The sequence below is a fragment of the Urocitellus parryii genome, chromosome 7 (assembly GCF_045843805.1).
Source record: "Urocitellus parryii isolate mUroPar1 chromosome 7, mUroPar1.hap1, whole genome shotgun sequence".
Lineage (NCBI taxonomy): Eukaryota > Metazoa > Chordata > Mammalia > Rodentia > Sciuridae > Urocitellus > Urocitellus parryii.
The window spans coordinates 150,406,456-150,421,059 of record NC_135537.1 but is presented as its reverse complement, the minus strand read 5'-3'; the positions used below and the strand labels follow the sequence as shown (position 1 = coordinate 150,421,059).

General features: G+C 37.8%; 1 protein-coding gene across 8 annotated transcripts in view; it reads left to right on the top strand.

The window, feature by feature from the left end:
- Rps6kb1 (ribosomal protein S6 kinase B1) overlaps positions 1 to 14,604 on the top strand; it is a 108,998-nt gene that overhangs the window by 15,923 nt on the left and 78,471 nt on the right. For all 8 annotated transcript variants that reach the window (XM_026398042.2, XM_026398044.2, XM_077800907.1 and 5 more), the window contains exon 5: positions 11,593 to 11,740. In XM_026398042.2, coding sequence (XP_026253827.1) covers positions 11,593 to 11,740 — 148 coding nt within the window. The remainder of the gene's footprint in view (positions 1 to 11,592; positions 11,741 to 14,604) is intronic.

Here is a 14,604-nt window from a genome sequence, read left to right as displayed (position 1 = left end):
GCCTTGAACTTGGAATCCTCTTACCTCAGTCTCTTGCTGAGGATTATAGGCGTGCACCAGCACACTCAGTCCTTGTTGCTTTCTGTTTATAGAAAACTGTTTTATGAAAACATCATCTTCTCTTATCCCCCTGAGGAGGGTTTTTATTTGTTTTTTCTTTTATTTATTTTTTTTTTTAGTTTTCGGTGGACACAACTTCTTTGTTTGTATGTGGTGCTGAGGATCGAACCCAGGTCGCACGCATGCCAGGCGAGCGCGCTACTGCTTGAGCCAAATCCCCAGCCCCTATTTGTTTTTTCTTTTGAGATTGAACCCAGGTCCTCCCATATTGTAGGCAAGTGCTCTATCACTGCATTTCATCTACAGCCCCTTCTGAGGTTTTTGTTTTTGTTTTGTTTATGGTGCCAGGGATTGAACCCATAGCTGGTGCTTTACTACTGAGCCACATCTCCAGCCCTTTTGGCTTTATATTTTGAGGCAGGGTCTTATTTAGTTGCTTAGAGTCTCACTAAATTGCTCAGGTGAGCCTTGAACTTGCAATCCTTCTACCTCAGCCTTCTGAGCCACTGGAATTACAGGTGTGCCATACCACACCCAGCTGAGGTTTTAATTATTTATTTATTTTGTAGTGCTGTGGATTGAACCCAGGGCCTTATACATACCAGGCAGACACTCTACCACTGAGCCACATGTAATTCTTTAAGTTGTCTTTTCTTCCATGTGTTGTGTCTTTTCTGAGTTTCTGTTTTGACTTTGGTTTCTCTCTCATGTCCCTGTTAGAGGCTTTCTTTAGATGCCTGGTATCCTTCACTGATTATTCCTGTTTAAGAGTGGCACTCTGAAAAGCTGATCTGAAGTTCTGTGTGTAGGCTTCATTGTAGGGAATTCAAATAGTTAGCTGTTAATTAACTAAGAACCTCCAAGCAATAATGCCTTTAAGTCTTTTTTTCTGAGGCATATCAGTTGGGGAAAGTCCTCCATTTTTTTTGTCTTTATAAAGTTTTCTGGAACTGGGTGAGAGAAGAGATGGAGAACTCACCTTTCAACTTGTAGACTTTCACTAAATTCACCTTTTTAACTTTAGTATCTCACTCTGTATCTTATCCTTTACCCCCCCCCTTTTTTTTTTTTCCTGGAGAGCATACTTTCCTAGAACTGCTCCCTGTTAGTGCAGGGATGCGAATCTTTTTGCTTTATCTGTTCCTTATACAGACTTTCAGATTTTTAGCTTTCTACCTTTGGCTTTCTGTAGTCTTTAATACCCTTAATGTTTTTTCCTCTTGTACTGGGGATTGAACCCAGGGGCATTTTACACTGAGCTACATCCCTGGTGACCCCCGCCTTTTCTTTTTCTTTTTTTTTTTTTTTTGTTGTAGACAGTCACAATACCTTTATGTTATTTATTTTCATGTGGTACTGAGGATTGAACCCAGTGCCTCACACATATGAGGCAAGCATTCCACCACTGAGCTACAACCCCAGCCCTGCCCCAGTCCTTTAAAAAAAAAAAAAAAATGTTTTTTTTTTTGTAGTTGTAGATGGACAGCATGCCTTTATTTTATTTGTTTTTATTTTTATGTGGTCCTCAAGGATCAAACTCTTCCACTGAGCTATAGCCCCATCCTCCCACACCCAGCCCTTTTTATATTTTATTTTCAGACATAGTCTCATTAACTTGAGGGTCTTGCTAAGTTGCTGAGGCTAGCCTCAAACTTGTGATCCTCCTGCCTTAGCCTCCGGTATTGCTGTGAATACAGGGGCATTTGCCACTGGGCCTGGCCTCTAATTTTTTAAAATATTTTTGCCTCTGTTTTTTGAAACTTTTTAAGTTTTTATAGATGGAATCAACTTTTTTGTATCTTGTTCTTTACAGGTACTTAGGTTTGATCTGACCCCAGTCTATTAAGTCACAGACCATTGTTTTATCCACACTCTGTCATTACCTTTTGAGATGTAGGGTCTTTGTGTCTCCTAGTTTAACTTCAGATGGAATAATTATGTTCAGTTTCTTGTTCTTTTTGTATGGGACTGATTTCTAAAAAGTGTCTATTGTCTTAAAATAAAAGCCTCAAGACAGTCAATGCACTGGGCTCAGTGAGGCAGGCCTGTAATCCCATCTACTTCAGATTCTGAAGCAAGAGGAATACAAGTGTGAAGGCAGCCTGGACAAATTAGCCAGATCTTGTCTCAAAGTAAAAAAAAAGGGGGGGGAGGGGAGGTGGCCTAGGGTCATAACACAGTGATAGAGCATTTGCATAGTATGTGAAGCTCGGAGTTGGGTTCTCAGCACTACATGTTAAAAAAAAAAAAGTTAAAAAGGTCCATTAACAACTTAAAAAAAATTTTTGAACAAAAAGGAAAACAGGGCTGGATATGTAGCTCAATGGTAGAGTACTTGCCTAGTGCATACGAAGCCCTTTATTTGATCCTCAGTATGGGAATAGGGAAGACAATCAGTGTGCTGGGAGTGTGTTGCTTAGAGGTAGAACGCATGCATGCCTGGTATACTTGAGTCCTTTGGTGTCATCCCCAGCACTCCTCTACTCCCACAAAAAAAACATAGACTTTTAAAAAACAAATTACAGAATTTGTTTTATTTTGGTCTTTTTCTTCTTCCTTCCTGATTTTCATTTAAGCTATGTAAATGACTCCTCAGTTTGAAGTAGCTGCTATGTGGCATTCATATTGGAATTATTTGAATTTAGTGAATTTTAATCTGTAAAACATATTAGATACAGAATAATAATGTGTGTTTTAGAAGTGTTGGAAGAAGTATTGGTTAAGATTTTTTTATTTGTTCTAATTAGTTATACATGACAGCAGAATGCAATTTCACATATTATACACATGGAACACAACTTCTTCCTCTAGCTGAACATGGTGTAGAGTCACCCTAGTAGTGTAGTCATATGTGTATGTAGGGTAATAATGTCCATCTCATTCCACAGTCCTTTCTATCCCCACACCCCCTCCCTTCCCCTCACTCCCTTCTGCACAATCCAAAGTTCTGTCATTCTTCCCCACCCCCCATTAAGATTCTTAAGTTGGGCTGGGGATGTGGCTCAAGCGGTAGTGCACTCGCCTGGCATGTGTGCGGCCCAGGTTCTATCCTCAGCACCACATACAAACAAAGATGCTGTGTCGGCCGAAAACTAAAAAATAAATATTAAAAAATTCTCTCTCTTTCTCCCTCTCTTCTCTCACTATCTCTTTAAAAAAAAAAAAAAAGATTCTTAAGTAGTCTATTCCTTTTCTCTCTCTTTTTTAATCCATTCCTTTTGATATATTACTTGTTCATATTTGATAAACAGGGCTGTCCATATTAGACATAATTATACATGAATGAAATATGTTTCTCGCAGAAGTATCTTATTGAAAAGAAGACAATATTGTGGGTTTTTTCCAAGTGATGGTGTTGGTGGCATATTGGAAAATCTGAATTTGGGGCACAGGTATCTAGATATAAGCTTCTCACCCCTCCTACTTGGTTCCCACTCCTAAGGTTTCTTCCCCCAAGCATGTCTAGAGGATCAGATATCATCTCCTTCCTTGTTGGTTGTCCTTGAAAACAAGCTCACAGCAAAAATAATGAAAGTGAAGAGGTTACTTAGGGTTATAAGTCCAGAGCTTTTATATCTAAATCCCTAGATTAGATGACTGTAGACTCCTTTTGAGGTTTTTCCTTCCCATTTTATTATTATTCTGGAGATAGTACTAACCTCCCTGACCTGCATATGTTGCAATTCCTCTTCCTAGCCTTAAAGATGATCAGAGAAGAAGCATATGTCCTGTTATATTAACTGAGTTGCTTGCAACTGGACATTCTGCTTGGTTTAATCAAATTGTTTACTTCTTACAGGAACTGTCTTATTTGGATATTTGCTCATGGTAGAATGTTGAGGAAAGGGCTACAAACAACCATGTCACTACCCTACTGATTGAAACAAAAACATATTCTGGAAGCAAAATAATATAATACAAGCATTATAAATTTTAGAACCTTTGGCCAAACGTTTGTGGTTCCCAAGAATGGCCATTCTGAGCTGGGGTTGTAGCTCAGTGATAGAGCACTTGCCTAGCATGTATGAGGCACTGGGTTCGATTCTCAGCACTGCATATAAATAAATAAAATAAAGGTCTATCCACAACTAAAAAAATATTTTAAAAAGTGAATAGCCATTCTTCTCCCATTCCGTCCTTTATTACTAATTAAGAACCTTCTATATTCCAGGATATATACTAGATACTAGGATTTTCCATTTGAGACATGTAGTTCTGCCTCTTACTTTACTTACAATGTAATTCAAGGGAAGAATGGATACACTTTGTTTTGTTCTGTTCCATTTTGTGCTAGGGAAGTGCTCCACTGAGCCACATCCTCAAATTTTTACTTAAAATTGCTCATCTGCCCTTTGGTCAAAACCCTTTCTCCTTTGATATTTAAGCCTATACCACTCTCTTTCTCTGTTTATCTACCATCTCCATGTTTTGTTTTCATGAAGGTGTGACTTCATAGTTAAGTCCCCTCCAAATTCCTCCCTCCAAAATCCACATCTTATCATGCTGGGAGTCTTCACTATTTTGTATGAAGTAAATAGCCTAGCTTTCTGAGTCTTTGATTATCTCAATCCATCGGTTTTTACTTCCATTCCATACCATTGTTTTAGCCTCCTTATTTTATTTTTTTAACCCAAACTAATCAATATGATCTGCTGTTGCATTCATTTGGTAACCCAATTGACCTTATATTTGGGGAAGTGAATCTGAATGAGTTCCATTGACAATGCTCCTTTACTCCTCTATCTCTGCTATTGAGAACAGAAATTAAACAAATATGTAGAATTGCTGTTTGGAAGAATTCATAATCCCCACTTCCAACTTATGATCTCAACTCCTTGGGATGCTTAATACTCCCTGACATTATTTCTGCATGTCCTTAGATAACTCACCCTCTACAACTATTTCGAGACTTTACTATTAGCCTCCTTCTCCTTTTAGCCAACTGCCTTTCTTTTTTGAGAATATCAGATGTGATTTCCTTCAACCTCCTATTCTAGTCCTTACCCCCTAGCTTACTGATTTTCACTTTGACTTATCTTTTCTTGTTTCTTTCCAGACTTAGTGAAACATGTGTTCTTCTTCATTTCCAAGGCTAATCTCTGGTTCTTGTTTTGCATACCATCATCCCTTTCTGCCTTTCAGGCACTTCTGTTTTGGTGCTGGAGATTGAAACAAGAGCCTCATACATACTAACCATATGCTTCACCACTGAGCTACATTCTCAACACTCCAACTTCTTTTTTTTTTTAAAATATATGTTTTAGATGTTGATGGACCTTTATTTTATTCATTTATTTATATGTGGTGCTGAGGATTGAATCCAGTGCCTCACACATGCTAGGCAAGGGCTCTACCACTGAGCCCCAACTCCAGCCCCGCCCCCACCACTTCTTTTTTATTTCTTTTATTATTTATTTATTTTGATATATTTTTTAGTTGTTGATGGACCTTGATTTTATTTATTTGTATGTGGTGCTGAGAATTGAACCCAGTGTCTCACATATGCTAGGCGAGTGCTCTACCGCTGAGCCACAACCCCAACCCAACCCAAAATTTTCTGAGATTTTTTTTTTTAAAGATTGTTGTAATTTTTTTATACCTTTATTTTTTTATTTGTTTTCATGTGGTGCTGAGGATCGAACCCAGCGCCTCGCACATGCTAGGCGAGCCACAGCCCAGGCCCCTCCCGCCACTTTTTTTTTTAACTTAAATATATTCATGTCTTTGGCATAATTAAAACCTTCCTTCCCTCAAAGTCTCACTTTGCTTCTTCATAGCTGTCCTTGAAGTTCATTAGTCTCTTCTTTTTCAAGTTTTTTTTTAAATTTTTTTTTTTTTTTAAAGAGAGAGAGAGTGAGAGAGAGAATTTTATTTATTTTTTAGTTTTTTCGGTGGACACAACATCTTTGTTTGTATGTGGTGCTGAGGATCCAACCCGGGCCGCACGCATGCCAGGCGAGCACGCTACCGCTTGAGCCTTATCTCCAGCCCTTTTTAAAAATTTTTTAATATTTATTTTTTTAGTTTTTGGTGGACACAGCATCTTTATTTTATTTTTATGTGGTGCTGAGGATCAAACCCAGTGGCCCGCACATGCCAGGCGAGCGCATTACCGCTTGGGCCACATCCCTAGCCCCCCCTTTTTTTCCCTTAAACTCACTGTATTGTGACTTATAACTCTACTATTTCAGTTAAACTTTTATCCCCTGTGTCATCACTAACTTCCCCATTGCTGAGTCCAATGGTCTTTAGTTGGTTCATCTTTAATTTATTGCTATGTTGCATTGAAGCTGTAGAGCACAGTATCTATTTATTTATTTTCCAATATTTTTTTAGTTGTAGATGAACACAATACCTTTATTTTATTTTTTAAAATTTTTATGTGGTGCTGAGGATCGAACCCAGTGCCTCAGATGTGTGAGGCAAGCGCTCTGCTGCTGAACTACAGCCCCAGCCCAAGCATAGCATTTTAAAGTCAGCTCCCCTGACTGCTGTGATTCTACTTTGCTACTTTTGCATCTTACTCCCTGGCTTCTCATTTCTGTAACTGCTTATTTAAAAAATTGAAACCTTCTAAGCAGTTCAAAAATAACTTATCTTTGAAAATTTTCACACTTTCTAAAGAGTCCAAGAATAGTGCAGTGATCACAGTTGTGTTTTGTCATATTTTCATAGTCAGCTGTCCCTCCTTGATTCCCTGCCCCCACATATGTGTAAGTATTTATGATTATTTAAGTTTTTAAGTTTAATTAATTTTTGTTGTATAATTTTGAGAGCTGTTTGAAGACATCAGAGCATTTCATCCCTGAATTCTTTGATATGTATCTGCTAAAAGTAAGGGCATTTTGATACCACATTACAATTATCACACTTGAGAAATTTAACATTGATATACAATTTGTTTTCTAATATCTGGTCTATATTCAAACTTACCCAGTTGTCTCACTGACATAATTTATAACTTTTGTTTTTAATATCCATGATTTAATCAAGCCTCACACATTATATTGAATTATCCTCTCCTCTTTAATTTACTTTGGAGTCATTTCTCATCCTTTTGTTTTTTCTCCAGTTCTTGGTATTCAACACAAGGCAAGCACTCTACCATTAAGCTATATCTGCACACCTTTTATAAATATAATTTTGAGATGGGGTCTCAATAAGTTGTTGAGATAGGCCTTGAAGTTGCTATCCTCCTGCATCAATCTCCGGAGAGCTGAGATTACAGACATGTGCCACCACACCTAGCTCTCACCCCACCTTTCTTTCTTTTTTTTAAGAATCCAGGCCTGTTATTTTACAGAATATCCCTTAACTTAGAGTTATCATTTCCTCATGAAAATAACATTTTAAATTGGTTAATCATCTCTTGGAAGAATGTTACATAGGTTCTGTTGTGTTTTCATGCATGGACTTAGGAGGCACATTATGTCAGTCTGTTCTATTATTTGATTAAGCTAAGTTTGATCACTTGGTTAAGACAGTATTCATTAGATTTTTCATTGTACAAATAGTTTTTTCCTTTTGCATCTAGTAAGTGATCTATGGGATGATTGTTAAAGATAATGTGAATTTCCTGTCCCATGATACTCTTTTATTGGGGGAGGAGTTACTGGGGATTGAACCCAGAGGCACTTTACCACTGAGCTACATCCCCAGGCCTTTTATTTTTTATTTTGAGACTGGGTCTTGCTAAGTTGCTGAGGCTGGCCTCCACCTTGCAGTCTTCCTCCTTTAGTTTCCAGAGTTGCTGAGATTACCACCAGACCTGGCCCCTAATAATCTTTTACCTAGTGATTTTATAATCACTTGTTTCTTGCCCAACTCAAATATTACTGTAGTGACTATAAGATGAAGATTTTTAAAAAAATTTTTCTTTTCTTTTTTTCCACCCAGTACTGGGGGGCAGGGTGAATCCAAGGGCACTTTACCACTGTGCTACGTCCCCAGCCCTTTTTATTTTTTATTTTGAGATAGGGTCTCACTAAATTCATGGGCTGGCCTTGCTCAAACTTGCAATCCTCCTGCTTCAGCCTCCCAAGTCACTGGGATTACAGGCGTGGGCCACTGTGCCTGGTGAGAGACTTTTCTATTTTTATAGTTTTCTATTTTGTGATTTGTCTGTTAAGAAGTACTTTTCCCTTTGTTTTTTTTTAAGACTCAAAGCCAGGTACAGTGGTGTGCAACTGTAGTCTCAGTGACTCGATAGGCTGAGGTAGGAGGATCACTTGAGGCCAAGAATTGAAGATAAGACTTTGTAACAGTAAGACCTGGTCTTAAAAAAAAAAAAGAGAGAGAGAGAGAGAATCAGTCTGGACTTGGACTTGTATTTCCATCTCAATGTGTTACCTATTTTTGTCATCATTAATTTGGTTCTCAAATTGTTCTAAATTTCACTAATGAGATCCCTTTTCAAAGGGCTTCTCTGTGCTTTTACTATATCCACATCAATTTTTGAGCAGTACCTTACTTTCTGGTATAATAGAGTTCTTTAGATTTTCCTTGCACTTTTTCATGACTCTGGCCTAAAATCATCCATTTCTCCAAGGTCGCTGGTTTCTTTTGGCAAAGAATGATATTTATAAACCAATATTTGCATGTTAGCTTTGTTTCTTGCTACTAAAGTGACTCTTTTAGTAGATAGAGCTAGGAAATTGTTTTTTGTTTTGTTTTGTTTTGAAAACCATATCTTCATATTGCCACCCTAATTCTAGTCCAGTTTTATAGGGTTGTTCTTCCCTTAGTCCTTTTTTGTTAAGTATGGAAATTGAAGCCAGGGTCTCACACATGCCAAGCAGGCACTCTAGCACTGAGCTACATCCCCATCCTTGGTACAACATCAGTAAAAGTACTCATTTGTTTAGTTATACAATACAGTTATTATACAACTCAGTGGTAGAGCATTTGCCCCTCATGTGAGAGACTGTGGGTTCAATTCCCACCATTGCATGTGTGTGTGTGTGTGTGTGTGTGTGTGTGTGTGTGTATGCGCGTGTACATGTGAACATGTGCGTGCAGGCACACACACATACACACACAAAAGAGAATTGCAATACCGATATTCTTACTAAGCTATAAGCATACTAAGTATGGTTTCAGATTTCTTTGTAATGTTCTTTGTATTCACATATTATCAAGTGTGTGCAGCCTAGTGTTAAAGTTTCTTTTTCTTAAGTAATCAGCATAATATTCAATTAAATGTATGCATTTCTGTCACATTCAGTTTTATTTTCCATTTCCATCCTTGTTGATATTTTATTCTAGGAATGTGTAAAACATTAACATGTTTCAGAAATCAAGATGTCTATAATTATAATATTTGATTTTGTCAGGAAAAATGGATACTCAAAAGTCTTAGTCTCTTTCCTGACCTACCACTCTTACTAGCTTCAGATATGTCTTTGTTATGTTCACTTTTACAGGTGTAAGCAGATACATATCTGATTCTTATTTTCCCTTTCTTACACGAAAGGACAGCATTATACATACACACTCATACAGGTGCTCTCTATTTTTTTTTTTTTTTGTTTGTTTGGGTATTAGGAATTGAACCCAGGGGTGCTTTACCATTGAGCTACATTGTCAGCCCCCACCCCGCTTTTTTTTTTTTTTTCTTTTTGAGCCAGAGTCTTTCTCTGAGTTGTTTCTTGCCCAACAAGATGATCTCAAACTTGTGATCCTCCTGCCTTAGCTTCCTTAGTGTCTGGGATTATAGGCATGCGCCACCATACCCAGCTCATATACTCTTTTGTATCTTGCTATAATAGAGTGTTCCTTATTCTTTTTATAGCTTTTGAAGAATACCTTGTGTAGATACTATAGGTTTTCAACCAATATCTTAAGAATGGGCTTACGAATATAAATTTAAGAATAAGTTTGTAGTGTTTCACTGTTACAAGTAATATTGCAACTAATAACCTTGTGTATTTACTTCCCATCTTACTAGAGGTGTACCATTAGGGTACTAGAACTTCAACTTAGTGTGTCTAAACAGTACATTATTTTCCCAAAACTTTTTTTGCCCCGCTTCTGTTTCCTGTTATTGACTGATACCATTTTCTATTATTTAAACAGAAACTAGGCTATCATTGTTTTTATCTAATTATTCAGAAAATACAATTGATATACCTTTAGCCTTTCTTTTTTTCTTTTTCTACTTTGATTTTCTTAGTTACTCATCTTCTTAGTTTCCTGTACTATAAGTTCTAACTAGTCTCATTTCTTCACTAAAACTCCATACCATTACTAGCACTTTCTTTTTTTTTTTTTTTTTTTTCTTCACCAGGGGTCCCCAACCACTGGGCCACATCCCCAGCCCCTTTTTATATTTTTATTTAGAGACAAGGCCTCACTAAGTTGCTGAGGCTGACTTTGAACTTGTGATCCTCCTGCCTCAGCTTCCTGAGCTGCTGGGATTACAGGTGTTCACCACTGTGCCTAGCCACTACTAGCACTTTCTTAAAGCCAAACATTACACTATTTAACTCATCTTAACATATCTTCTTTGACTCTAAAGTAAGATTCCAATACCTTTGGTTAGATGCCAAAGCCATTTCCTGGCCTCTGCCTACTTCTCCAGCCTAATCTCTAACCACTTGTTACCATACTGAAATGTTTATAGATTCCTCAGGCACATCCTGTCCAGTCAAGCCTCTTTTGCACTAGAATACCTTTGGGGGGGTGGGTACCAGATATTGAACTCAGGGATACTCGACCACTGAGTCACATCCCCAGCCCTATTTTATATTTTATTTAGAGGCAGAGTCTCACTGAGTTGCTTAGCTCCTCACAGTTACTGAGGCTGGTTTTGAACTTATGATTGTCTTGTGTGAGCCTCCCAAGCTGCTGGGATTATAGGTGTGTGCCACCGCACCTGGCTGGAATGCTTTTTTCACCTTCCACATTTAAAAAAAAATATTTATTTCTTAATTGTAGTTGGATATAATTTTATTTTTATTTTATGTGGTGCTAAGGATCAAATCCAGGGCTTTGCATGTGTTAGGTGAACACTTTACCACTGAGCCACAATCCCAGCCCCTACATTTTATCTTAATAACTTTTCAAAGTATAGTTTAGGTATTGTAACTTCCAAAAAGACTTCTTGCCAGGTCAGATGCTATTGCCCTGTTCACCAATAATGCTGTATGTTTATGTCCAATGAATTCACTTTCCTCCCTGATACTCTGGGCTCCTGTGGATAGGGCATTCCTTCTGTTAGTTCTGCTTACTTGGCACAGAGTCTGGAGCATAGTAAACAGTAGTAACAGTTAGTGAATATATGAATAGACTTACTCTTGTTTATAGATTTTTTTTTTTTTTTAGAAAATGTGTCTCTAGGTTTCATTTACATGTTTACTTCAAAAAAACCCTAACTAGTTCAAATGTGTAGAAGTGAATGTGTTTTATTACCCCATCTCAGTTTCTAGTAGGAACCATACCAAGTTGGTTAGAAAAGCACAAAATAGATTTCCAGTTACTATAGAGTAAAAATGTTCACTATTTTGTTCTTATAGTTCATCTCTTTTCCTTTAGGCAATGATAGTAAGAAATGCTAAAGATACAGCTCATACAAAAGCAGAACGGAATATTCTGGAGGAAGTAAAGCATCCCTTCATTGTGGATTTAATTTATGCCTTTCAGACCGGTGGAAAACTCTACCTCATCCTTGAGTATCTCAGTGGTCAGTACACAGTTTGGTGTAATTGTTTGCATTTGCTCTAGAAACTGGGCTAAAACATTATTTTCTATTGGAAAATATACTTTTCCCTATCATTATCAAATAATTTTCAAAATTGATGAGTACATCGAAGTAAGGAATTCAGATGTAAGCAAATGTTTCTACTTGTAGACAAATATGAAAAAAATCTTTGAAGTTTACATTTTTTCCCCAATATGTAAAATTTTGTCTTAAGCCTTTCATAGTCAGTCATTAAAAAAATAATAACAGACAACATGTTGGGTCCTGGTGGCTCACACCTGTAATCCCAGCAGCTCGGGAAGCTGAGGCAAGAGGATCACAAGTTCTAGGCCAGCCTGGGCAATTTAACAAAACCCTGTCTCAAAATGAAAATTAAAAAAGGGCTGGGGATGTAGCTCAGTGATAAAGAATCCCTGGGTTCAATCCTCATTACTATAAAAATGCAAATACCTACTCAATGCAGATCCATCAAATTGTGCTAGAATTGAGAATTCAAACAAACCATTAAAATAGTCCTTTATAAACTGAAAAGAAAAAACTTACTGAAAGTATTAAGATACTTCATTCTTGCCAGTGGCAGTGGCACTTGCCTTTAATCCCAGTAACTTCAGAGGCTGAGGCAAGAGGATCTCAAGATCAAGGCCAGCCTGGGCAATTTAGTGAGACACTGTCTCATAATGAAAACAAACAAACAAAAAAAGGGTTGGGATGTACCTCAATGGGAAAGCATTCCCCAGAACTGGGGGGTTGGGGGAGATAGTGTATACTAGTGTAATTATATTTTTAAAAGTTTGGTTGATGCATCCTTGGTGATAGGATATACAGTTTGCAGTGTGAATTGTCCACATTTTTCAGGGCCTACCATCTGCTGGGAACTCATTGTTCCCCATATCACTTCTAGATCAGAGGTATCTTATTTCCAACAAATAATATTTGGGAGAAAATAATATTCTGAGAAACAGAGATTTTGCAATAGCTTATAACTTGGAGAGAAAGCTGAAGAATTTAGCAACATTTTTGTGACTATTGCCATTTTTTCTTGTAGCTTTATTTTCACATAATTTCAAACCCATATTTTTAAAAAAGTCTCAATAGGGGCTGGGGTTTTACCGTAGTGGTAGAGCGCTTGCCTTGCATGCGTGAGGCCCTGGGTTCGATCCTGAGAACCACATAAAATAAATAAAGAAATTGTGTCCATCTACAAATTTAAAAAAAAAAAAAAAAGTCTCAATAGTACAAAAAACTCTCATATACCCCTCACCTAGATTCTCCAGATGATATCAGATTTTTACCACTCTTTGTTTTATCTTCCTCTATGTGTGTATACACACACACTCATATGCACTTACATAATTTTTTTCTTTTAGTGGTGCTGGGGATCAAACACAGGGCATTATTATTATTATTATTATTATTATTATTATTTTAGTACCTGGGATTGAATCCAGGGGCACTTAGCTACTGAACCACATCCCCAGTCCTTTTTGTATTTTTCTGTTTAGAGACAGGGTCCCAGTAAATGGCCTAGGGCCTTGATATGTTGCTGAGGCTGGCTCTTTTTGGAGGGGGAGGGGCACCTGGCCTTGAACCCCGAGGCACTCTACCACTGAGCCACATCTCCAACCCTATTTTGTATTTTATTTAAGACAAGATTTCATTGTGTTGCTTAGGGTCTTCCTAAATTGCTGAGGCTAGCTTTGAATTCAAGATCCTCCTGCCTCAGCCTCCCAAGCCTCTGGGATTACAGGCATGGGCCACCTTGCCCGGCTTGTGGCTGGCTTTGAACTCATGATACTCTTGCCTCATCCTCCCCAGCCACTGGGGTTATATGTGTGTGCCCCCAGGCAAGGCAAACTCAGGGCCTTACGCATACCAGGCAAGCACTCTACCACTGAACCACATCCCCAGCACTAGTTACATAAGTTTTGAACTGTTTAAGAATATCGTAGACATGATTTCCCTTTACCCCTAAAACTTCAGTGTTTATTTTCTAAAATCAAGAACAGTGTCTTACATGACTATACTAAAATTATCAAAATAGGAAATTAAAATGGATACATAATCTCTTTCTTTAGTAGTCTAAGTTAGAATAGTTATTCAGTCTTTCTTTGTCTCTCATGGTATTTACATTAAAAAAAATTTATTTGTAGTTGTAGATGGACAGCATACCTTTATTTTATTTGTTTATTTTTATGTGGTGCTAAGGATTGAACCCAGTGCCTCACATGTGCAAGCAAGTGCTCTGCCACTGAGCTACAGTCCCAGCCCGATGTTTACAGTTTTTAAGCATATAGGCCAGTTACTTTGTAGAATGGGTCAATTTAGGTTTTTTTTGTTGTTGTTGTTTGTAGTTGTTGATGGACAAAATAACTTTATTTTATGTGGTACTAAGAGGATCAAACCCAGTGCCTCACACATGCTAGGCAAGCACTCTCCCACTGAGCTATCCAGCCCTCAATTTGGGTTTATTTGATGTTTCTGTAGGATTAATTAATTAATTAATTTTTTGATACTAGGGATTGAACCCAGAGGCACTTAACCACTGAGCCACATCCCCAGCCCTTTTTAATATTTTATTTAGAGACAGGGTCTCACTGAGTTGGTCTCACTTACTAAATTGCTGAGTCTGGCTTTGAACTCAAAAATCTTCCCTGCCTCAGCCTCCCGAGCTGCTGGGATTACAGGTATGCACCACTGCACCTGGATCCCTCTTTTTTTATTTTGAGACAGGGTTTCACTGAGTTGTTTAGAGCCTTACTAAGTTACTGAGGCTGATTTTGAACTATCAATCTTCAGCCTCAAACTTGAGGGATTGATGGGATTACATGTGTGCACTACCATGCCTG